The sequence below is a fragment of the Ochotona curzoniae genome, unplaced genomic scaffold, assembly GCF_017591425.1.
Source record: "Ochotona curzoniae isolate NIBS_2020 unplaced genomic scaffold, NIBS_Ocur_1.0 contig_3819, whole genome shotgun sequence".
In the NCBI taxonomy this organism is placed as follows: Eukaryota; Metazoa; Chordata; class Mammalia; order Lagomorpha; family Ochotonidae; genus Ochotona; species Ochotona curzoniae.
In genome coordinates this window covers 2,310,426-2,334,831 of record NW_024466004.1, presented here as the reverse complement: position 1 = coordinate 2,334,831, position 24,406 = coordinate 2,310,426, and the positions used below count along the sequence as shown (strand labels likewise).

At 42.5% G+C, this 24,406-nt stretch overlaps 1 protein-coding gene across 5 annotated transcripts in view; it reads right to left on the bottom strand.

Annotated features, from left to right (window-relative positions):
* The window catches only part of MAPK14 (mitogen-activated protein kinase 14), a 75,732-nt gene that overhangs the window by 39,570 nt on the left and 11,756 nt on the right, over positions 1–24,406 (bottom strand). For all 5 annotated transcript variants that reach the window (XM_040983249.1, XM_040983252.1, XM_040983253.1 and 2 more), the window contains exon 2: positions 4,607–4,736. In XM_040983249.1, the coding sequence (XP_040839183.1) occupies positions 4,607–4,736 (130 nt within the window). The remainder of the gene's footprint in view (positions 1–4,606; positions 4,737–24,406) is intronic.

Genomic DNA, 24,406 nt, shown 5'->3' with positions numbered 1-24,406 from the left:
TGTGGCCTGGGAAAACAGTCGAGGATGGCCCAAAGCCTTAGGACCCTGCACCTGCATGGGAGACCTGGAAGAGCCTCTGGGGACCTGGCTTCGGCTTGGCTTAGCTCTGGCCGTTGTAGCTGCTTGGGGAGTGAATCAACAGATGTAAGATCTTCCTCTTTTTTTCTCCTCCTCTCTGTATATGACTTTCCAATAAAAATAAATAAATCTTAAACATTAAATAAGATAAAACAACCACTTGGTCTACTATGTGAAATGTTACATCTAGGGTCCTACATGAAACCTTGAATGAAAGGATTCCTTTAATTATTTCTTCATTTCAAAAGGTACCTGTCTCCAGGCCCAGAGGCAGGCAGTCTGTAGATCAGTGCAGAGACCAAAACGACACAGCTGGCAGGCTGCCTGTCTTTCTTTCCTCCTTAGAGGAGGTGTTAATGAGATGAGGAACTGGCAGTTCACTTGGCTCAAAGAGCAGTTCTCATAATCACCGGGCACAGCTCTAGTCACTGCTGGAACCAACGCTCAGCTGTTACTTCCTCGGTTCAAGATGAATCACTGATTCAGGGTTGGAGATAAGTATTTTTGGGTGAAAGTTCGCTTATGTATTTGGGCACCAATAAATCTGATTTTTTTTTTTTTTTAAAGATTCCTTTTTATTGGAAAGTCAGATATGCAGAAGAGGAGAGACAGAGAGGAAGATCTGTCCGATGGTTCACTCCCCAAGTGAGCACAATGGCTAGAGCTGAGCCAATCCGAAGCCGGAGCCTAGAGCTTCTTCTGGGTCCCCCACGCTGGTGCAGAGTCCCAAGGTTTTGGGCTGTTCTGTACTGCTCTCCCAGAACACAAGCTGGATGGGAAGTGGAGTTGCCAGATTGGGATCCTGGTGTGTGCCAGGCGAGGTCTTTAGTCGCTAGGTTACCATGCCAGGCCCAACAAATCTGATTTGCTACTAACACTTAAACTGTCCGTAGTTTTAATCTGCTGCCATTGTCTTTGGACGTCTGGTGGCTACCAAAAAGTTGGATGGTGATCTAAAACAATTTTTTTCTTAAGAAAATGGGGTTTTGGCACACAGTTTATAAAAACTGTTGTACATCAGAAAGCCTGGCTCCAGTCCCAGTTCTGCCTTCATTACCAGCTTCCTGCATACCCTGGGAGGCAGCAGGTGATGGCCAAAGTCCTTGGCTCCCTGCCACTCATGGGGAAGACGCAGACTGACTTCCTGGCTCCTGGTTTCAGCCTGGCCCAACCCTGGCCGGCTGTCTGGATCATTTGGGAGTGAACCAGAGGGTGGGAGATCTCTGTCTTTCATCTCTCCGCCTGTCAAGTAAACAGGTTTTTTAAAAGAAGGAAATAGAAGAGGATCAAGAGGAAGCCTGCTAAAAAAACAAAAAATCCTTAAGCTTACTGGAAGTCTTAGTTTAACTGGATTAAACTACTTTAACATGGTAAGCATTTTGCAAATGTTTATAGAATGGCCTGAAATGCAGGAATTTTTCTATTTGAAGGGGCGTGGAAGTGGCCCAAAGACTTCCATTCTCCTTCAAACATTCATCAAAATACAGAACCATGAGATGTTCAGCCATACATGTCTTCCTTCCTCCAAGCAACAGACCACTAAGTATAGCTAGCAACTCTCTCTTGCTAAAGTATTTTCTTAAAACAAACAAACAAACAAAAAAGGTATAGTGACAGAGATCTTCTAGCTGCTGGTTCATCCCCCAGATAATGGTAAGAGTGGGGCTGGGCTAGGCCAAAGCTATGAGCACAGGGCTCTATACAGGTTGCAAAAATGAGTGTAGAGGGCCAAGCACTTGGGCCAGCTTATGTTGCTTCCCCAGGCTCATTAGCGGGGAGCTGGCTGGGAAGCATAACAGCCAGAATGGTTCCAATACGGACTGCTGGCATCACAGGAAGCATCTTAATTTGCTGTTGTCACAGGATGGTCCCAAATCTAAATAGCTTAAAAAAGGTGGACAGCTAAACATGCTTGTGTTTGTGGTTATCCACAAAGTCAGAGCACAGACTCAGATCACCCCAAGTGCTGCCTGTTCTGAATGCTGGCTTAAACTGTCCATGAAGAAAAGCAAATGGTAAAGTATAGCACAGGCAACACTGTGGGGCCTTCTGAAGTTGTCCTGGGCGTCTATATATTTAATCTGCATTGCATTTTAAATGCTATTTGCACTTCTAAAAAGCCATGTCTCTGTCAGGTTTATTAATGTGCAATGAAAAAACAGTAACACTCCCAAACATGTTAAAAATCAAAAGTAAATACATCAGTTCCAGGCCACTTTGATTTTATGCAGACCTAGAAATAATGTATTCTCTGCCAGCTTTTTCCACATAGCTCAACTTGTTGTAAACATGTTACTGATTAGGAAGGCTGCAGTTCTGCCCAAACTTTTAAAAAAGCTCAGGTTTGCACATAGCTACTCATGTAATTTTATACTTGGGAGTGAAGGTTATCTCTAAGAAATAGGATTTTACCCAATAGCATTATGCAATCAAGATAAAACATGGAAACAAAAACGTGTAGCTGTCATTTTAATGCCATCCATAAGCCAATCACAACTGGGAGCCTTAATTGAGCCTTCTCAATTGAGAAGAAACTTGCAATAATAAAACAAATGTATACTAATAAAATGTCACTTTGTGACTTTTCTTCCCCCATTGGAGAAAAAAGTTCAATGATTAGAACAACCAAGCATGAATGGCAAAGTAATAAATTTACAGACTTTGAATTTCCTCTACAAAGAATCAGTAAAGCCATGTGATTCTAAAATCTCTATGGCTGCCAATTCTAGGGGACTATAGATTTTAGAGTCTCTTTCATATCTCAGCAATTCAGAGGAAAAATTTTTGAGTTGGAAAGTCAGGAAAGGGCCATTGTTAGGTCCAGTGCTGAAGGCATGGGCTGTGATACCTGAGTACCATACAGGAGTTGGGTGTCAAGTTCTGGTTCCAGGATCCAGCTTCATGCTGCGCAGACCCTAGCAGCAGGCAGGGCTAAAGTAACTAGATTTCTGCCACCCATTTGGGAGACCCGGACTGAGTTCACAGCTCCCAACTGTATTGTTCTCAAATTAGCAAACTGGTAGAAAAGGCTATACTTAATGTGTCTGTCACATTTATTATAGCAAAAAGCTGTATCTCAAAAGGTTTTAAAAAATTTTAAAAATCATAATATTAAAGCACAAAGATTCCTGAATATTTGTGGGGGATTGGTTCTAGAACCCCTGCAAACACCAGAAGGTGTAGGTCACTTACATAAAGTGCTGTGGCCTTTGGATATAACCTCCGCGTATCCTCTTTTATGCATCAAATCATCTCTAGATTACTTATAATAGCTAATACAAATATAGAGGCTATGTAAGTAGTTGCTATACTTTATTGTTTAGGAAATAATGACCAGAATAAAAGAGGCTGTACATACATTCAGCACAAAGACTTCTCTCCTCCGAAAAGATTGATTTATTTGCCAGGCCGAGTTACAGAGAAGGAAGGGGAAGGAGGGATATGCAGAGGGGGAGTACAGAGGTAGACAATAAGAGAGAGATTTCTTCCCCTCTGGTTTACTCCTCAAGTGGCCCCCAAAACAGGCAGGGCTGGACCAGGATGAAGCCAGGAGCCAGGAATTTCACCCAGATCTCTCTTTCAAAGGGGTCAAGTACTTGGACCATCTTCAACTGTCTTCCCAGGCAATTAGAAGACCTGGATTGGCAATGGAGCAGCCAAGACTAAAACTGATAACCATATGAAATTTAGCTTAACCTACTGTACCATAAGACCCACCCATAATTTTTTTTCCCCCGAAACAGTTTCACACCTTGGTTGGCTGACTCCACAGATGTAGAACCCATGAATATGGAAGGCCAACTGGAGACATTAATTAATAACCAATTTTGATAAGGCTTTCAGTGAGCCAAAGGCATTCTTCCTAAAATTCTTCCACCAAAATAACCCATGATAGTCACAAAAAGTCATAGTTTACAGTATTCTGAGAATATGGCCTTAAGCAAACCAAGCAAAAATTACAAAACTTCTTTATCTATTGAAAGGCAGAAAGAATCCTTCCCATCTGACAGTTCATTCCCTAATAACCTGCCACAGGCTGGGGAAGGAGCAGGCAGGGACAGGGGCCAGAACCAGAAGTCAGGAACATAGCCCTGGGCTCCGTTTTGAGTCACCACCCCTGTCTCCCAGGGTCTGCACTTGCTGGAAGCTGGAGTCAGGCGCCAGAACCAGGAAAAAAATATAGGTACTGCAGTATGCAACATGGGCTTTGCTAGGCTGAACACTGCTCCCCAAAACTGTTATTTTGTGGATCCTGTGCTGCCCTTCATAACATATCCTTAGAAAAGCTTTCCACAAAAATGCTTTCGTTCTAAAACACAAACAAAAATTCCAGAATAGCACCACAACTCCAGGAGGCCGCACCATTTTCTTTCCAAGCCTTTGCTTTGACCTAACCTAGGAGCTGTACACACCCCAGTTCAGGAAGTATAAGCCAGAATTGGATGCACTCCCAGGTATTCTCAAAGTACAAACATCCCCAGTTGTTCAAGAGCAGAATTCGCCCTCCCCGGATGCAGATGGAACTCACATTCTCATGTTTCATGTGTTTGAGCAGCCGCACCTCCCTGTAGGTCCTTTTGGCGTGGATGATGGACTGAAACGGCCGGGAGAGCTTCTTCACCGCCACACGCAACCCGATTTTTGTGTCGAAAGCAGCACTGAGGGGGAAGGGAAGGAAAGCAAAACAAGAAGCACTGCGTTACAAGTGTTCCAACTGTCATTTCCAAATTAAATAAGCCCGAAACAAAATATTGAAAAAGAGATGACCTGAAATCCCAACATCCAAAGAACACTCCTGTTATTCTTTTTGGTTTCCTAAATTTATCTCTTCATTTATTTATTTGAAAGTTAAAACTAGAAAGAACCTTGGTGATTCACTCCCCACTTATTGATTCATTACTCCCAAAGGACTGCAATAAGTAGGCCTGGACCACTCTGAACTCCATCCGGGCCCTGTGTATGTGAGCCATCCCCTGTTACATTCTCAGGTGCACCAGCAAGAAGCCGGATCAGAAACGGAGTGGTCTGGACTCCAGCCAGTGCTCATTTAGGATGCTGGTATAGTAGGGGACAGTTGAGCCAACTGCACCACAACATCAGCCCTATCTTTTTACCTTTTTTCTATGCATGTATAATAGGGATTTACAAAGTTTTTCCATAGCCAGATAGTAATATGAATATTTTAGACTGATGAGAACCCCATGGTCTCCATCACAACTGCTCAACTCTGCTTACAGTGGGAAAGTAACAACTGGTTTAAAACACAGGTGTGCTATGTTTAGGTGCCTGTCTCATCTGAAAGAGCCAACAGACAGATTAAACACACAGTTGCATTTTGTCTGTCTCCTCTGCTGAGGCCTCACTGTCACTTTGTCACCCCACACTGCCAGGTCACAGTTAAAGCCCCAGAAACCCCCATACTCTGGAGATACAGAGGAAGCACAACTATTCCTTGAGCACCTACAAAGGATTTGGCACTTTGTAGAAGATAAAGTATGGGAAGACACAAATCAATGAATCCCTGCTTGCAGGATGGGGTAAGAGGGAGAGCAGAATAATAATTTCCACTAGTGATAGGTACTATGGTTAAAACACAGTGATGGGATAAGGGGTGACCGAAAGACAGTGGTGTTACACCACGGGAGCTGAGGACAGAAGGATGAAAAAGCAGGAGCTACAAAGACCCAGGAAAGGGTTTCAAGCAGCAAAAATAACGGTTGTTATTAACAGTTTGAGTCTTCACCATAGACTGATTTTTATGAATTAATACATTTAATTCCCTCAATGGCTCCATGACATACCATCATTTTGCCACTCACAAACAGGGGTACTAAAGTCCACAGAGGTTCAACAACTTGCTCTGGTCTCAAAGCATGGCAGGACAGGCAGATGGGATCCAAAACGCCTGCTGCTGACCACTGAGCTAAGCTGTCAGTGCACACAAAAGAAAAAGGAACAGATCTGTGGAGGGCCTACTGAGGGCAGAGGTGGGGCTAGAGAGAGAAGGAGACCATGTGCGTGCAGAGGGAGCAAAGGAAAGACAGAGAGGGATGATGGCAGAGATGCAGGCAGCCCAGGCCATACAGATTATCTGTAGAGAGAGGAAAGACAGAAACATCTAAACTTTATTTTTAAAGATTAGTTTTTTAAGTTTATCTTAGAGGCAGAGTGACAGAGGAAGAACCTATCTTCCATCAGCTGGTTCACTTCCCAAAACAGCCACAAGAGCCAGCTATGTATGGGCCAGGCTTGAAGCTAAGAACGAGTGATGTCTCACAGCTCTCCAACGCAGGTGGCAGGAGACCCAAGCCATCACTGGCTGCTTTCCCAGGAGTATTGGCAGGAAGCTGAGTTGGGAGCAGAGCAGCCAGGACCCAAATGAACCCCTAACACCTACTGTCCTACAGAGGGGAACAAACAAGCATATTTTAACCACGTTTGTGAACTGTTTGGGCTAATTCCATCGTGCCTTACCCTCTTGGCCGTCTGTCAAATGGACATTAAGACATCCTAGTCATCTATCACTACTCAACGTTTCCCCATCTACCTTTCTTTACCATTCCATATTTACTCCAGGAGTTAACTTTCTTTTGCTATCAAATCCTTATGCTATATTCTCACTCTCCCAAATTGGTGATAAACTTCCATAAATCTTTTCCCTCTTGTCTAACTTGCCCTCTATGTCCTTGAGAACACAGGCTGTACCTTAAGACACAATTTCCTTTCCAGTCCTGCCACGTATTGTTTCCCTCACAACTATGACACCTCCAAGCTAGCACTACTCCTTGCTAACCACTGCTATTCCAACACCATTAATTCTCATGTTTCCCCCTAAATCTCATGCTCACAACCCTGATAAGCTCCCCTTCTTGCCACTGCTATCCATTGACCAGGAATTTTCCATAATTCATTGAGAATTCATTCCTATCTGAAAGTCTCTCTCCACTCCCAACTTCTGTCATCATTGTTGGCAACCTGAACTCCCAGGCGGAAGACATATCCAACATCCTTGTGGTTTCCTGGCCTCCCTAGGAAGTTCCACCTCCTCTTGCCACCTTCACAGTCGCACTCCAGTTCTCTGTCCCCACCAGAACTGTCCCACTTAGAAGACTATGGATGTCAGAACTCACTTTAAACAAAATTACTTAGTTTTATCTTTATTTATTTAAATGGCAGTGCAATAGAGAGATGGAGAAAAAGTAAAAGAAGAGAGAAATTTTCCATCTGCTGTTTCATTTTCCAAAAATGGCCACAACTGCTGGGTCTGGGTCAGGCTGCCACCAGGAACCAGGAACCAGGAATTCCAACAAGGCCTCCCCCAAGTGTGGCAGAAGGAGCCCAAGCACTTGGGCCATCTTCTGCTGCTTTCCCAGGAGCAATAGGAGGGAGTTTAGTGCAGAGCAGAGCAGCTGGGACTGAACTGACTCGCTGATGTAGCCAGGCAGTGGCTTAACCCGTTTACTGGACTAGAGAACCAGCCCAGAACTCACTTTCCATCACAACCCTCCTAGTCCTTTGAGTTTAGTGTTCTTGTACCTTAACTGCAACGATTTGTTCTGGATCAGTACATTCATAACCTTTGACCCCTCTTGCCTTCATTTCCTTTCTAGTTGAGTGATCATATTCATTCCCTGATGATCTCCTTCCTCGTTAATGTATTCAGCTGATTAAAGTCTAACTTTGGGTGACTTCAACCACTTAGTTTTTCAGAATAAATAATAATCAGAGTGCCTTAATTTGTAATTTCTGACTTTAGCCCCCAAGATTTGCTTTTAGCTCCCCAAGCTGCCACAATGGCCAGAGCTGAGCCAATCCAAAGCCAGGAGCTTCTTCCTGGTCTCACATGTGGGTGCAGGGTCCCAAGGCTTTGGGCCGTCCTAGGCTGCTTTCCCAGGCCACAGGCAGGGAGCTGGATGGGAAGCGGGGTTCCCAGGATTAGAACCGGCGCCCATATGGGATCCCAGTGCATTCAAGGCGAGGACTTTAACCACTACTCTATCGTGCTGGGCCCAAGACTTGCTTTTTTAAAAAAGGTTTTGGATTTATTTGTAAGTCAGAGTGAAGATGAGCTAGGAGTGTTCAGGGTGGTATGGATACAGACTGAAAGTCTATCAGAGAGATCTTCCAGATGGCTGCATGGCGGAGGCTGGGTGGGGCTGGGTGGGGCTGGGCCAAGCAGAAGTCAGAAGCTATGAGCTTCTTATCTCCAAAGTCTTGGGCCATCTTCTGATACTTTCCTAGGTACACTCAGCCAGAACTTGAACTAGCAATGCTGCCATTACAGGCAGCAGCTTTACTCACTATACTACTGTGCCAGCCTCTCCCAAAAGGCTTCCAATCCTGCCACGTTAGTAGTCAGTTCATCTTCCCATTGCAAGATGATTATTTGATGTTTTCTCTTTCATACTTTCAACTCAGCCTCCTCCATGGAGAGTTGCTCTTGCCTTCACTGAGCCAACAGAAATCATTAAGAAGAGAGCTCCTCCCCTCCTAACCACTCTTCCCCTTGCAAAGGAGGAGAAAGCCAGAATGGGTATTATTTTTTGCATTAAATATCTGTTAATTAAAAATCATATTTTAAAAAAGAAGAAAGCTCCTGTCTGCCACCAGATCTAAAAACCCATCCTTGCTGTGGTTCTTGTGACCAAGGCGGATGAGAGCGCCTCCTACCAAAATCCAGGCTCCCGAGGCAGTCCCCAGAGCTACGTCTCCCCTTTTCCAGAACTCATTTCCTTTCTCACCAGCATTATCAGTCTCTCCCTACTGACAGGACCACTCTCTTCAGCTTTAAATTTTTATGCTCTAGTTATTTCCCACCCTCAACAAACAAACAAACAAACAAAAAATCCCTTGATGGCTCCCTGCCACAAAGTTCTCAAAAAAAAAAATCATTTGCACTTGAAGTTCCCAAATTTGTGGTTCTCAGATGAGCCACATTAGTTTCACCTACAGATTTATGAGAAATGTAAATTCTCAGGCACCTCCCTTGAGCTAGGGAATCAGAAACTCTGCAGACACACACACACACACACACTGATATTTAAATAAAGCACCTCCATGGACCAGATCTGCAGGATCTCAGCCCCACAGGACAATTTACATTGTGACAAGCTTTCCAGGTGATTCATTTACCTCCTAAGACTTGAGAGGCACAGACCTGCAAATGACTCATTTTCTCAACTCTCAGTCTTTTTTTCTCCACTCCACTGCTCTTCTCAACTCTGGCACTAAGCCCAAAGGGTCAATTTTCTGGATTAGTAGTTGACATGATTACTACTACTTGTTTTTTTTTTTTTTAAGATTTATTTTATTGGAAAGGTAGATGTACAGAGAGGAGAGACATAGAGGAAGATCTTCTGTCCAATGATTCACTCCCCAAGTGGCTGAAACAGCGGTGCTGCGCCAATCCAAAGCCAGGAGCCAGAAACTTCTTTCCGGGTCTCCCACACGGGTGCAGGGTCCCAAAGCTTTGGGCCATCCTAGACTGCTTTCCCAGGCTGCAGGCAGGGAGCTGGATGGGAAGTGGAGCTGTGGGATTAGAATCGGTGCCCCTATGGGATCCTGGCGCGTTCAAGGTGAGGACCTTAACCATCACGCCATCGCACCGGGTCCCATGATTACCACTTCTGCTTTCTCCAAGCACTTCCTCATGCTGGAGTCTGCCTTAGTCCTTCTGTTGGTTTTCTGTGACCTCTTTGGCAACTGTCCTGATTAGTCTGTGTGTTTCCTTCTATTCAAGCTCTCTAGGCTGCAGTTCTTCAGGCCATAACTCTAGGCCCATTTTTTCTCTCCCACATTCTCCTTCCAGATGATGTCATCTATACTTGTGGCTTTTAATACATGTCAACTGCATACTTAAAAAAGCACAAATCTATGTCTCTCACTTAAATCTTATCTCCTTCTGAGTTCAACTACCCACCCAGGCATGTCCATAGGAAAAACATATAAGCACTAAACAGCAAGTTCAAAATACCCAGAACTATTCCACTCCTTTTTTAATCTCAGTAAATGAACTGTTCATCCAGTTGCTATTACTTCTCCCCTTCCTCCACCCCCATGGCTCCTAAACCCTACTATTAGGAAGCATTGTGGTTTTCATCTCCAAAGTTCACTTCAAGCTCAACTTCTCTTCAGTTCACCATTTGCTATATTAGTCCATATCACCCTTATCACCACCTGGACACCTGCCTTTTTTTAAGATTTATTTTTTATTTATTTGAAAGAGTCACCAAACGATGGGAGGGAGGGGCCATCTCCCACTGCTTTCGCAGGTATATTAGTAGGAACTGGATTGGAAGAGGAGCAGCTGGGACTGGAAAGAGGCTCATATAGGATGCTGGGAAGGCAGTCAAGGGGCTTACAACACTGGTCCCAAGCCTGCCTTCTGAGACTGGTCTCCTGGCCTCCAGCTTTGCTCCCTTCTAACAGACTGTCCATAGCATTCAAGGCCATCTTTTAAAAAACATAACTAGATCACACCATTCTTGCCACAAACCCTTCAAGGAATTTTCTTGGCATACTGAAGTCTACAAGGCCCAGGATGGGGGATGGGCCTGAGCCCACTTGACCACACTGTCCTGCTTCTATGCTCCCCCCCACCCGCCCTAGCCACTGTTCTGAACATGGTACTCGTTTCAGTTCCTTAAACTATTCAGACAGGCTCTTCCTGGCTCCTGGGTCTCTTTTTGCCCTCATCCCTATTGCACTCTATGGTAAAATCTTCATCTTTCAAACACTGGCCTAGTCACTGCCTCAGAGATTTATCCTTCCCTGACTCCTTCTTTATTCTACACAAAGGTTAGGTGGGCTAGGTCTTTCCCACACTCCTCACTCCAAAAAACCCAGAAAATAGCCACTTCTTCTTCCATAGAAGTACAGAGTAAATTTATATTCTTCTCAGCATTTCACTTTGTAGCATGGCTCTAGGGGAAGTGGAAAAACAGCCACTGCTCCCATGTGACGTGCGCCAAAAGACTGCAACAGCCAGGGCTGAGCTGATCAAAGCCAGGAGTCAGGAGCCTCGTCTGGTACTACCACACAGGCACAAGGACTCCGCGCTTTGGGCCATCCTCCCCTGCCTTCCCAGATCATAAGTGAGGAGCTAGATGGAAAGTGAGTAGCCAGGACATGAACTGGTGCCACATGGGGTGCCAGCACATGCAGGTAGATTGGCCAATCGAGCCTTCACGCCAGCCTTGCCCATTCTCCTTCCTCCCACTGGCAAGCCTGTGTGGGGCAACCAGGAATAGCAGGGCTTCCTAGCTGCCTGCCACCAGGTGTTCAAGTTCAATTAAGTGGGAAAGAAGCAACAACCCTCTCTGGTGGCCTGTCCGAGTGATTCTCCAAGTCTGCTTTATCAGTAAAAATGTACATATTTTTATCTTAATTTGACTCCTTTATCTATTCAGTGAAAGGCAGGCAGAGATTAACTAATACCCTACATGCCCCAATAGTCACAAATTATTACATTTATTTATCATGAAGCAGAGTGGTTAAGTAAAGACTGGGACTTTGTCATTAGACTATCTGGATTTAATTTCAGCTCTGGTACTTCAAGGCTGTATAATCTTGAGAAAGTTAATTAATTTTTTTCTACTTCATAAGTGAAATGAGGATACTGCTTATATCTAATCTACATAGCATCTGTTAGGGTTGAATATGATAACTTTTATGGTGGGGTTAGCAAACAGCATGGTCCACGGTAAATCTCAAATATCAGAAATTCATAATGCCTGGCTTTCCAATTTATTCTAGGCATCCAGAAGGCTAGCAATGCCTGTGTTCAATTCACTAACACATATTACAGCACTTAGTTTAATGCCTGACATATGGTACATTTTCTTTTTTTTAAGATTTATTTTTATTATTTTTTATTGGAAAGGCGGATATACAGAGAGGAGAGACAGAGAGGAAGATCTTCCATCCGATGATTCACTCCTCAAGTGAGCACAATGGCCGATACTATGCCAATCCAAAGCCAGGATCCAGGAACTTCTTCCGGGTCTCCCACACGGGTACAGGGTCCCATAGCTTTGTGCCGTCCTCAACTGCTTTCCCAGGCCACAAGCAGGGAGCTGGATGGGAAGTGGAGCTGCCGGGATTACAACCAGCACCCATATGGGATCCTGGCATGTTCAAGGCGAGGACTTAAGCCGCTAGGCCACGCCGCCAGGCCCAATTTTCAACAAATACTTACAAAAGCCTTTTTTCTTTTTCTTTAAAGATTTAATTTTTATTGGAAAGACAGATTTACAGAGAAGAGACGAGAGAAAAAGATTTTCCATTGGCTAGCTCATTCCCAAATGGCTGCAACAGCAAGAATTTACCAGGAGCCAGGAGCCTCTTCTGGATCTCCCATGTGGGAACAGGGTCCCAAACCTCTTGGCCATCTTCTACTGTTTTCCCAGGCCTCAAGTAGGGAGCAGCTGGCTGGGAAGTGGAGCAGCTAGGACATGAACCAACATCCATATGGGATCCCAGAACTTGAAAGGGGAGGATTAGCCAATTGTACTACTGTGCTATGCCCCAGAATCCTTTTTTTTTTTTAAGATTTAATTTTTAATTTTAATTGGAAAATCAGAAATACAGAGAGGAGGAGAGACAGAAAGGAAGATCTTCCATCCGTTGATTCACTCCCCAAGTGACCACAACGGCTGGAGCTGCACCAATCTGAAGCTAAATGTAACATGTGGTGGGCTCTTACTCAAAAAATTTTTTTCTTATAAGATTTATTTTTTATTTAAAAGGCAGAATGTCAAAGAGAGCAGAGAGAGCAATAGGGAGTGAGCTTGCATCCACTGGTTCATTCCTAAATGTACACAATAACTTTGTTGCTTCCAAGAACTTGACCATCACCTGCTGTCCTCCAGCACACACACCAAGAAGGAGCTGGATTAGAAGCACGGGGGAACGCAATCCCTGCCACCCTGATGTGGGATGTGGTCATTCCAAGCAGCAGCTTGACCTGTGGCACCATAACGAAGGTAGTGTGTTTAAATCTTCACACGTGAGCATATTTATCACAACCATGTGAGGGGAATTCATAATGCCCACTTCATAGCTGAGCAAACCAAGGCACAAAAAGGTCAAGTAATGTGCCTGGAGTACAGACCGAAAATGGCAGACCTGCAATGACCCTGGTGAAGTGTGACAGCAAGTTTCTAGGTGAACAGAGACTCAGAAGTGGACTCTGTCAGCCAACGGACCTTGGCAGGATATCCTCATCTTCAGAACTATCGAAACCACTTGAGCAGGACCCTTGGAGCATGTTCCACTTCAGGGATCCTGTGTGGCCGTTTCCCAAACCTGGGTACTGAGGTGGTTGGGAAGCTGGGTGTGGCTTCTCCCCTTCTCTCTTTTCTTCCCCAGATACAGGAAGAAGAAAAAGAAAATGTGGAAACAATGGTCTCACCAACTTTCCCCTGATCCTGGACCCTTCCCACCCTAATCAACTATGTAAGTATCATCAAAAATAATTTAAAAACAATGGCAGACCTGAATTCAAATTCAGACAGTGAGCTTCAAGCATGAACTCTTTACCAGTGTATCATAATTAATAAGCAAATCCAACATTTATAAGAGTTTAGTTCATTTTAAATATATTTTAATTATGTGGATTCTCCTTCTACTCTAAGATGTTTCCTACTAAAATTCTATTTCACAAGAACTATATCTCTGTCACGCTAAAGATTTATTTATTTTTATTGGAAAGTCAGATTTATAGAGAAGGAGAGACAGAGAGAAAGATCTTCCATCTGCGGGTTCACTCCCCAAGTGGATGGAGCTGAGTTGATCTGAAGTCAGCAGCCTGGAACTTCTTCCAGGTCTCCTATATTATACTGTATTCAAGAAAAGTACTTCACAAGAAAGAATTTTACACACGGTACTTTATTAACTATATATATATATTCATGTTACAGTTCCACAGGCTCAAGGATTTCCCTTCCAACCTCCCCCATTGTTTCCCCTTAAAGATGTTTTTAATTCCCAAGTCCCACTATTCCCTATGATTCTAGAACACTGACAGAGTTACAAATACAATTATCATTTCACAAATACTTAGTGAAATAGCTCCTTCATAGGATTCCTTTGGATATAAATCAGAGTTAAACACACCATCTAGCTGTGTTTAAAGAACTTACCATCTAGTCAGGAGGATGAAATACAAAGCAAAGAATGCTTCAAAGAATATAGACAGTTGACTAGTTTCCAAAAAGTTGGGTTCAAATTTATTAAATTGGATTTTAAAATGCATACTTATTTTAAAATGCATCCAACATGAGTTGAATACACATAAATGTTTATGTTCACAAGAACAAAACCAGAAATCACCTGGACATATAACAGGGAATAATTAAATACTATGGTACAATCTTGTTTTTCAGATTCTTTTTTCTTTCACCTTATATAAGTGATTAATATCTTACTAAATGTCTTAAATTTGTCTTATTTATTTTCATTTATTTGAAAGGCAGACCAGTAGGTGGAAAGAAATCATTCTCCCACTGTTCCCCTCTCCAATGTCTGCGATGTGCAGGGGCTGGGCCAGGCCGAAGCCAGACAACTCAGCTGTGTTCTCCTCTGTGGGCATTACTGCACACCCAGGGTGTGCACCTGCAGGACGCCAGATGGGAAGCCGAGTAGCAGGGACTCACCCAGACACCATCGTGGGAACCGCAAGTGGCAACTTAACTGCTACCCCAAATGCCCAGTCCTTTCGTATATTTTATTAACAAAAATCTTCATGTACTTTTATGGATATGCTATATTATTATTGTTAAAAAGACTAAGTCTCAGAAGTAAAGAATAATTTTATCTGTAGGGGAAAAATGAAATATATATTCATACATGCTGATATAGATTTTAAAATACCTAATACATTCTAGACATTTAATATTTTTGAATTCTAAACACTTTTTTTAAAAAAAAGAGTTAACGGATACCTTTTAAAAGGTTATAAGTAAAATTAAAAATAAATGACATCTGTTGTTCTGTCCAAGAAAAAGGAGACTATACATTTAATACAACCACATTAACAATTTTATTTTTCTGCAAATGATACTTACTTACATAGCTATAATTATAATATATACATTTTAACCTTCTACCCTTAAAACATGCATTTTCCTAAACAATTTTCATGTCTTACATTCACAGTGATCTCACTAAAAATATATACCACAATGTATTCATTCTCTTGCTGATGGGTATTAAAGCTATTCACACAAAGGTACAAACACATACAATATAAATCCTGGCATAGCGGACATCTACAAATACATTGCTTCTTCGAAAATGACATGAATTCCTTAGACTTATTTTTTACTTCAAAAGACACAAATACTCCAATCTTTAAGATATTTCTTCCTCACCAAAATGAACAGAGAAACTGCTTGCTAATTCCTGCTGATCCCTACAGCAAAAGCTGCTAGAGCAAGAACCAGATGACCCACCCCTCACCCACATCAGTAAGAATTTAAACGCTCCTCCCTAGTTTCCTGGTTCTGCCACTGGTCAAAGCAGGATTTGGAGAGAAATCTTGCACCCTAAACAGCAAATTGTAATGACTACAGACAGAAACTTCTAAGGACAATCATAAATCACTTTCTACAATCAGCTGAATGCTCAAAAGAAATTCAAATTTGCTGAATACCTGATTATGCCATGTATTATTTTGGTATTGTTAATCCTTATAATAACTTGAAGAGGCAGTATGATTTACTTAACATAAAAAGAAGTCAATGGTCAGAAACATTACCACTCACTTAAGGTCACACAACTGGTATACATTTGGAAACCCATATCTGACCAATTTCAATGTTGACTCTTCTCCATAATGCCAAGCTGGTGCCAGGGATAAGGACAATCCTAAAATAGCATTTGGTTTTTGCCTCTATTATGACTCACCTACCAGTATGACCAGTTGGGAAGCTCTATCTTAATCATAGTTTCATAGAGCTACAAGTGAACACTATCACAAGACAAAACTGTCTTTATGATGATCACCTTCTCCAAAGAAAATTCAAGATTTGCACTTTAACAAGTTTTTCTGACTGTAGATATACATGATGTCTAAAAGTTAGAAGAAATATAAAGTTTACTGAAAGCAATTACTACAATTAAGATGTCACTGTCATTTATCTACTGCCAACTGTGAATCTAGTGCCTCACACACAATATTATTTAAAGTTGTTTTGTTGCACATTCATACCTGCCTGCCTTTCCCAATCACCAAAACAAAAACATTTTACTAGATGCTTAATATATCACAATATAATTTTCTTATGTGTATCTTACTTTGTTCCATATTGGATTTAAAGTAGATTGAAATTATATATACATAAACTGCAAAAATGGTGGGGAAATGAGTAAGATAAATACATTCAGTATGGGTAAGGTTAGCACCTATCTGAGGCTCCTTCTGAATACCCGTTAGAGGTGGGTCTCAAATTGGGCTCTGAGCCCACTGCCGCCATCACAAAACAAACACAACCAGTTAGGACATGAGTCACAGGAGCCATGCAACTGAAACAAGCCAGCTACTCAGGAGAGCTGCAAAGAGGCATAATTATTCCTGCAACAAACCAGGGCAGAGTTCCTCTTGAATGTTCCTGAAGGATACGGCATTATGTGGTGGAAATGTCCTAATCCACGTCTTTAGGAAAACCTAATGGTGGGTTTCAGATGGCTCTCTTGGAGTGTCCATGCGTACTGACTGCTGCCACAAAGCCAAAATAGTGCACTGACAGACTTAACCCAAGAGGAAACCTTATACAGGGTTAGAAAGAAAAAGACTGCGTTCTTCAGACAATTCTCCAAAAACAACTGAACATTTGACAGAGCTTTTACAGGTGTAAGCATAGAGGAGTTTGTGTTCATGCTCTATGGACTGGCACCTGGCTAACAGATGTTTTGGGTCCTAAGACAAGGGCAGATCAGTATGCCTCAAGAGCCGACTGAGCAGACAAGGAACAACTTCAGGGAGGACGAGGGGCTTGCTGCCCAGCTGACCCAAGTGGTCACACACACACACAGAGCACCAGAGCACAAGTGACTGCACTAAGATTTCCTCAAAAGACAATATGGGAGGGACACTGGGCTGGGGGGGGGGGGGGGGCGGGGCAGATACGTGGCACAGCTAGTTAAGTTGCTGCTTAAGATGCCTGCACCCCATACTGGTGCACCTAGCTGAGTCCTGGCTATTTAACTTCTCCTCCACTTTCTTGCTAATGTGCCTGGAAGGGCAGTGGATGCTGGCTGAAACACTTGGGTCCTTACTGTCCTTGTGTGAGAGACCAAGCTGGAGCTCCTTGGCTTCAAGCTGGCCCAGGTCAGGCTACTGCAGATGAACCAGCAGATGGAAAGCATGTATAACTTTGTCTTTCTCTGTCACTCTGTTTTTCAAACTAATTAAAAAACAAAAAAAACTGAGTATTTCCCAGCAGGCTGTGGAATGGGCAACCATGTGGCAAATCTCTTAGGTAACTGGTGGGGATCCTAAGTGATTTTACAGTTGAGCTTTTCTAAGCCCCCAATAATGTTAATAAGCAAAAATGAAGTTCTAACGACACAAAATTTTTTTAATTAATGGAAATATTTAAAAACATTAAAATCTAGAGTTACATTATATGATCAAAGTTTCTTTAGCACATCAGATTCATTAAAATATCAAAATGAGAAGAAAAATTTGCAAAGACATGACAAGTCCACATTTAAAACATCAGGCTTTTTCCCAGTTGACTTCAAACCTCGCCATCTAAATAATTTAATTCAAACAACTAATTTGAAACTTTTTTTTTTTACCTATGAGCTGATACAAATTCAATAGATATTAGGAAATGTTTTCCTGTATAAATCTTACTGTACTATAGAAACCCAGCTTTTCTTCCTTACAAATGCAGGTTAAGTGTGTCCGTGTCTTTGTATTTCTAATGTGAATGCTCTGGTCTTCCTCTGTGTTGAAAATATTGTCATCAAAAGAAACTCGGGTTTTTTCTTTTAACATTATTTATTTATTTATTGGAAAGTCAGGAAAATCTTCCACCCAATGATTCACTCATTGCAGCTAAGTGGCTGCAATGGCTGGAGCTGAGCTTATCCAAAGCCAGGAGTCAGGAGCTTCTTCCAGGTCTCCCACACAGGTGCAAGGTCCCAAGGCTCTGGGCCATTCTCGACTGCTTTCCCAGGCCATAAGCAGGGAGCTGGATGGGAAGTGGAGCTGCTCGCATTAGAACTGGCTCCCATACGGGATCGCAGAGCATGCAAGGAGAGGATTTTAGCCATCAGACTACTTTGCCTGGTCCAGAACTTAGGTTTTGACTTAATATCCTCAAAAAAAAATATTGTTCAGAGTAAGAGAGGATTTAAGATTGACTGTAAAGCTTATACAATTTCAAATACTGTAAGCAGCTCTTTTCAATATCTTCATGAACTCTCAAACATATTGTTTTAACGCTTACATCTCACTTATATCTTGAAAACCAGAAAATTATTTCACCATTTGTATATATGAAACTTTTAAAAAATATTTATTTATTTGAAATGCAGTTACAGACAGAAAGACAAAGAAGAAGGGAGAAAGAGAGAGAGAAAATCTTCCATCTGTTGTTTCACCCCCAAAAGGACACAACAGCCAAGGGCAGGTCCTGGGCAAAATTGAAGCCAGAAGCCCAGAAATCCACTCGGGACTCTCAAGTGGGCGGCAGGGACCCAAGCACTTGGCTCATCTGCTGCTGCTTTCCCAGGCATATTAGCAGGAAGCTGAATCAGAAGCAGAGCAATGGTGAACCTAATACAAACCACAGATTCTGGGTGCTGATGAGGTGTCAATGTGGATTCATCATTATAACAAACCAACCATCCTTGCAGAAAATGTTAGTTTTGGGATAGTCTACGTATGTGTGTGACAGTGGAGGATGTCCCAAAGCCTTGGATCCTGCACCCACCTGGGAGACCTGGAGGAGGCTCTTGGCTCCTGGCTTTGATTAGCTCAACTCCAGCCATTGAAGTCATTTGCGGAGTGAAGCAGAAGATGTTTTTCTCTGTAAATCTATTTTGCCTTTCCAATAAAAATAAAAATAAATTTTTAAGAGGTCTCTGTATCTTCTTTTTAAATTTCGTATGAACTTGGAACTTTAAAGCCTTTTTTTTTTCTTTTTAATCTATCAGGGACATTACATATGGGTCCAAGACTTACAGAATGGCGACACATGCGACAGATGTTTGCCATTCTGAATTTGGCCCAAATTCTGCTGCAAAAACTTCTGAACTGCTGGCATAAGAATGTTTTGTGTGGCTGCTTTAAATATCACTAGAGATGAAACTTAATACTCAACTAAGATGGAAATTCAGTTTCAGATGCAATCTAAAAATCCCAAACTATTAAAATGTGAAAATATAAGATTAAAATGTGAAAATATAAAATGTAAAAGATTAAAATTATTAATCTTTTCCTGTAAGATTCTCTATTTGTGTATCAAAGTCTCAATAACAAATAGTTTCCATTTAGATCATTTTAACTCTTCTCAAGCAAATATGAAAAGTTAAGACTGATTATATATTACATTACGGTTGCTTGTATTTGGTATTGTCTTTTTGTTATAAGTAAATGAAGATTGTATGACAATCAGTGTTCAGTTTTTTATCCAGAGAATCACTCATATGCTATACACATAACTCTGTTCACAGCAGGTGCTGGGCTGTCTTCACACATATGTTATTTCCTCAGTCTGTAACTTTCCATCTTATGGGATACTCATAGGAAGACACTTGGTGATAACAAATCACCTCCAAATTTGGTGGCTGCAACAAGATTTACGAAGCAAATCTTTGTGGGTCAGAAATTCAGTAGCAGCTTCTCTGGATGGTCCCGGTTCAGTTTCTCCCAGGTTTGCAGTCAAGGAGGTGCTTAGAGCAATGGTCACCTCAAGACTGGCTTGAGGCTGGAGCCCCACTTTCACACACTGCACACGCAAGGCTGCTGGTCAGAGGCCTAAGTTTCTCTCCACTGGAACTTCTCCATGGAACTGCTTTGGTGTTCTCCCAACACCACAGAGCCTCCCTTAAGCCACTTGTTCTCGACAGAGGGCAATTTCCTCTCTCAGGGGACACTTGACCGTATCTTAGACACTGTCCACTGGAGTGCACGGAAGGGCTACTACTGGACAACTCATGGGCAGCAGACAAAGACTCACAGGATGGACCCCTACAACAAAAACCTTAATTGGCTCAAGATACTAATAGGTGTTGAGGTTGAGAAACCTGCTCTACATCAAGTGACCTCAGAGAGACAGGAGGCACCATACCTTCTATGACCTGACCTACCTTCAAAAGCCACTTACCACCATTTCTACCACAGTCTGCATGTTAGAGAAGTGAGTCAGTGATGCAGTCCTCGCAGGAGGGGAGGAATCAAACCCCACTCGTCAGGGGAAGAAGTGTGAAACAACTTCTTCACATTTTATTTTGTTTGATTTTACTTTAAAAGACCTACTTGTTTGTTTGTTTATTATTTTTATTGGAAAGGCAGATATACAAAGAGGAAGATCTTCTGTCCGATGATTCACTCCCTGAGTGACCACAATGGCCAGTGCTGCGCCAATCCAAAGTCAAGAGCCAGGAAGTTCCTCTAGGTCTCCCACATGGGTGCAGGTTCCCAAAGCTTTGGGTCGTCCTTGACTGCTTTCCCAGGCCACAGGAAGGGAGCTGGATGGAAAGCGGGGTTGCCTGAATTAGAACCGGCTCCCATAAGAGATCCCGGTGTGTCCAAAGAGAGGACCTTAACTGCTAGGCTACTGCGCCAGGCCCCTACTTGTTCATTTAAAAGGCCAAGAGAGACCGAGATCTTCCATCTGCGTTTCTCTCCCCAAAGTGGCAATGGCTGGGATTGGGCCACACTGAAGTCAGCTGCCTGGAATTCCATCCAGGTCTCCCACATGGGTGCAGGGCACCAAGTATTTGAGCCATCTTCTGTTGCTTTTCCAGTCACATTAACAAACAGCTGGATCAGAAATGAAGAACCTGGAACTCAAAGCAGTGCTGCACCACAACACTGGTCTGTGCAGCCATATTTTAAAAGTATCCCTTCATCAAAATATTCTCCAACTTAAACTGGCTTGAATAAAAAATTTCAATTTGAGGGTGGTAACAAACGGTACACATTTAGTAGACCTGGAATTTAAAACTCCAACTTTTTTTCTTAGGATTAGGGATATGGGTGGGGTATGAAGCCTTCTGTGATACTGAGCAGTGGTAGCGAGTTTCAGCTACTAGTAAGCCAGGGAAACAACCAATGCGCTATAGTGCACTGTGTCTCTAGGCTATGATATCTGGGTGGGTCAGTTATATTAAACTGTAATGCCTGAGTTATAAAATGTTTTTGCCCCACACGATTTTCAACTTAAAAAACAGGTTTATTAAAGACACAAGCCCATCGTAAGCTGAGGAACATTTGTGCTGGCACCTGTGCACCACCTCGCTCAGCCTACGACTCTGCTCTGCTCTAGAGAAATGACTGAAATCCCACTGAACAAAGCTGCCCCTGCATTCTGGTGAAGGATCTGTTTCTAATACTTTGAAAAGCCTAGTCTTTTTTTTTTTTTCTTTAAGGATTTATTTTTATTATTTTTTTTATTGGAAAGGCGGATATACAGAGAGGAGAGACAGAGAAGAAGATCTTCTGTCCGATGATTCGCTCCCCAAGTGAGCGCAACGGCCGATGCTATGCCGATCCGAAGCCAGGAGCCTCTTCTGGGTCTTCCAAGCGGGTGCAGGGTCCCAAAGCTTTGGGCCGTCCTCGACTGCTTTCCTGGGCCACAGGCAGGGAGCTGGAAGGGAAGCGGGGCTGCCGGGATTAGAACCGGCGCCCACATGGGATCCTGGGCGTGCAAGGCGAGGACCTTAACCACTGCGCCATCGTGCCGGGCCCTGAAAAGGCTAGTCTTAACAAATCCTACTAAGCATAAACATATGCAGTGTGACATGGAGAACGGTAAATCTGTAGTAAAAAGACTTGAGCTCTAGTTTTGGTTTTGGGACTTCCTAGCAGGTAATACTGGCTAAAGCCTCTATATGCCAGTCTCCAAATAAGTGAAATGGGACCACAATGTTGTTTTGGGGATAAAAAAGGCTATGAAATGCTTTCAAAATGAACATACTAATATAAAATAATCCCATGGTAAATGCTGTGTCTACAGCCCTCAGCATGGGGCTTATCACACTAACAATGAAGACTGATACATTATATCAATTATATATGTAATTATCAATTAGATATAACTACCAATTATATGCAATCATGTAATCAATTAGTAGTGTGATAACAGTGAATAAAAATATATACATAACACAAATTTATATTCATGTAATATACATCTGCACATTACTAAATATTTTGCATAAATATATTTATATATTATGCCTCTTCTGTTCGTTGTCTAAAGTTGAATATATCTTTGAAATAATATAAAATAAGACAGATTTAAAAAATACAGATTGAGGGTCCAAACTCTTGATCATTTTTTGATCTATGGGTAAACCTGTCCCCGAAAAAAAAGTTTCCACAAGTTAAAGTACACATCTATTCAAATGTTCTTGGATAGAACCTAAGTATTCCAGGCCCATCACGACAGTGTAGCGGTTAAGGTCCTTGCCTTGAACGCGCTGGGATCCCATATGAGAGCCGGTTCTAATCACGACAACTCCACTTCCCATCCAGCTTTCTGCTTGTGGCCTGGGAAAGCAGGCGAGGAGGACGGCCCAAAGCCTTGGGACCTTGCACCTGTGTGGGAGACCTGGAAGAGCTCCTGGCTCTGGATTGTCGCAGCACCAGCCAGTGTGGTCACTTGGGGAGTGAATCATTGGACGGAAGATCTTCCTTTCTGTCTTTCCTCTCTGTACATCTGCCTTTCCAATAAAAAATAAAATAAACCTTTATTAAAAAAAAAAAAGAACCTAGGTATTCCTATAATCAGCAATGTAATGTAACCAATATTGTAGGGATTAAACTGAAAACAATTCCTTTATTTAGGTATTTGTTTCCTGTGAGGGAGAACAGAAACTATAGTTTATTTATATTTTTATACTGGGAATGTAGCCCAGCACCTAACATATAATACAAAAGGAAAGAAAACAAACCAAAACCAGGTAGTTCCTGACATTCAGGAACTGAGAAATCACGCTGTGGAGCCGAAACAAACAGGGGCGCACGTAAACAGACTGCTAAAAACTTCTATAAAGCAACACATTTGCTTCCTCCAGTAAACCTATTTTTTAATGTTTTTCCTTACCACTTCACAGCTCAAGAAATTCTAACAGCATTCTAAGGCCTCCAAGGAGTTCAGCAAATCAGAACCACCTAGAGACTGCTTAGAAGTATGGTTGCCCTGGGGTCCGATGTGGTGGACTAGCGGCTGAAGTCCTCACCTTGAATGCGCCAGGATCCCATACGAGAGTTGGTTCTAATCCAGGCAGCTTCGTTTCCCATCCAGCTCCCTGCCTGCAGCCTGGGAAAGCAGTCTAGGATGGCCCAAACCTTGGGACCCTGCACCTGCATGGGAGACCTGGAAAGAAGTTTCTGGCTCCTGACTTCGGATTGGCGCAGCACCAGCTGTTGCGGCCACTTGGGGAGTGAATCATCGGATGGAAGATCTTCCTCTCTTTCTTTCCTCCTCTCTGTATATCTGACTTTGCAATAAAAATAAATCTTAAAAAAGAAGCATGGTTTCTGAATCCGACTCTGGCTCTCACCCTAATTCTGGGGGCTCACTCACCTGAATATTTCAGCTTTTCACAGGTGATTCTAAAGTGTAACGAAAGGAGAACTGCAACTGGCTTCACCATTCTTAAGAAGTTCCTGATGAGGCCAGTCCTTTTATTCCTACTCTGCTTTTATTTCTTCTTATCCAGATGCCTTCCCTTTCCTCCTGTCCAAACATGACCCTTCCTTTAAAACACTCTTTAGGTACTTCCTTGTCCGTGACACTATTACAATCACTGTAACTCAGAATGTCCCCACTCCGCACACCCATCACCACTTATCTTACGCATACACAGTGCACTAACACTTCTTTGTGCAGTTCGTTCCGTATATACTGGTGGGCATCCAACATTGACGGATAACTGGCAAATCCTAACTGCAGTAAATCCAAAAAAATAAATCTAAGTACACATTTCAAACTCTCCAAACTATGTTGCCTTAATATCAAGAGTTAAATCTTCAGGTAACCAACTGAATCCCTGATTCTTATTTTCATGATCACCTTCACCCATCAGTGTTTATGATAAGATTCCTTCAGATATCAGCTTCATGTATTTAAAAGTTAAACCACAA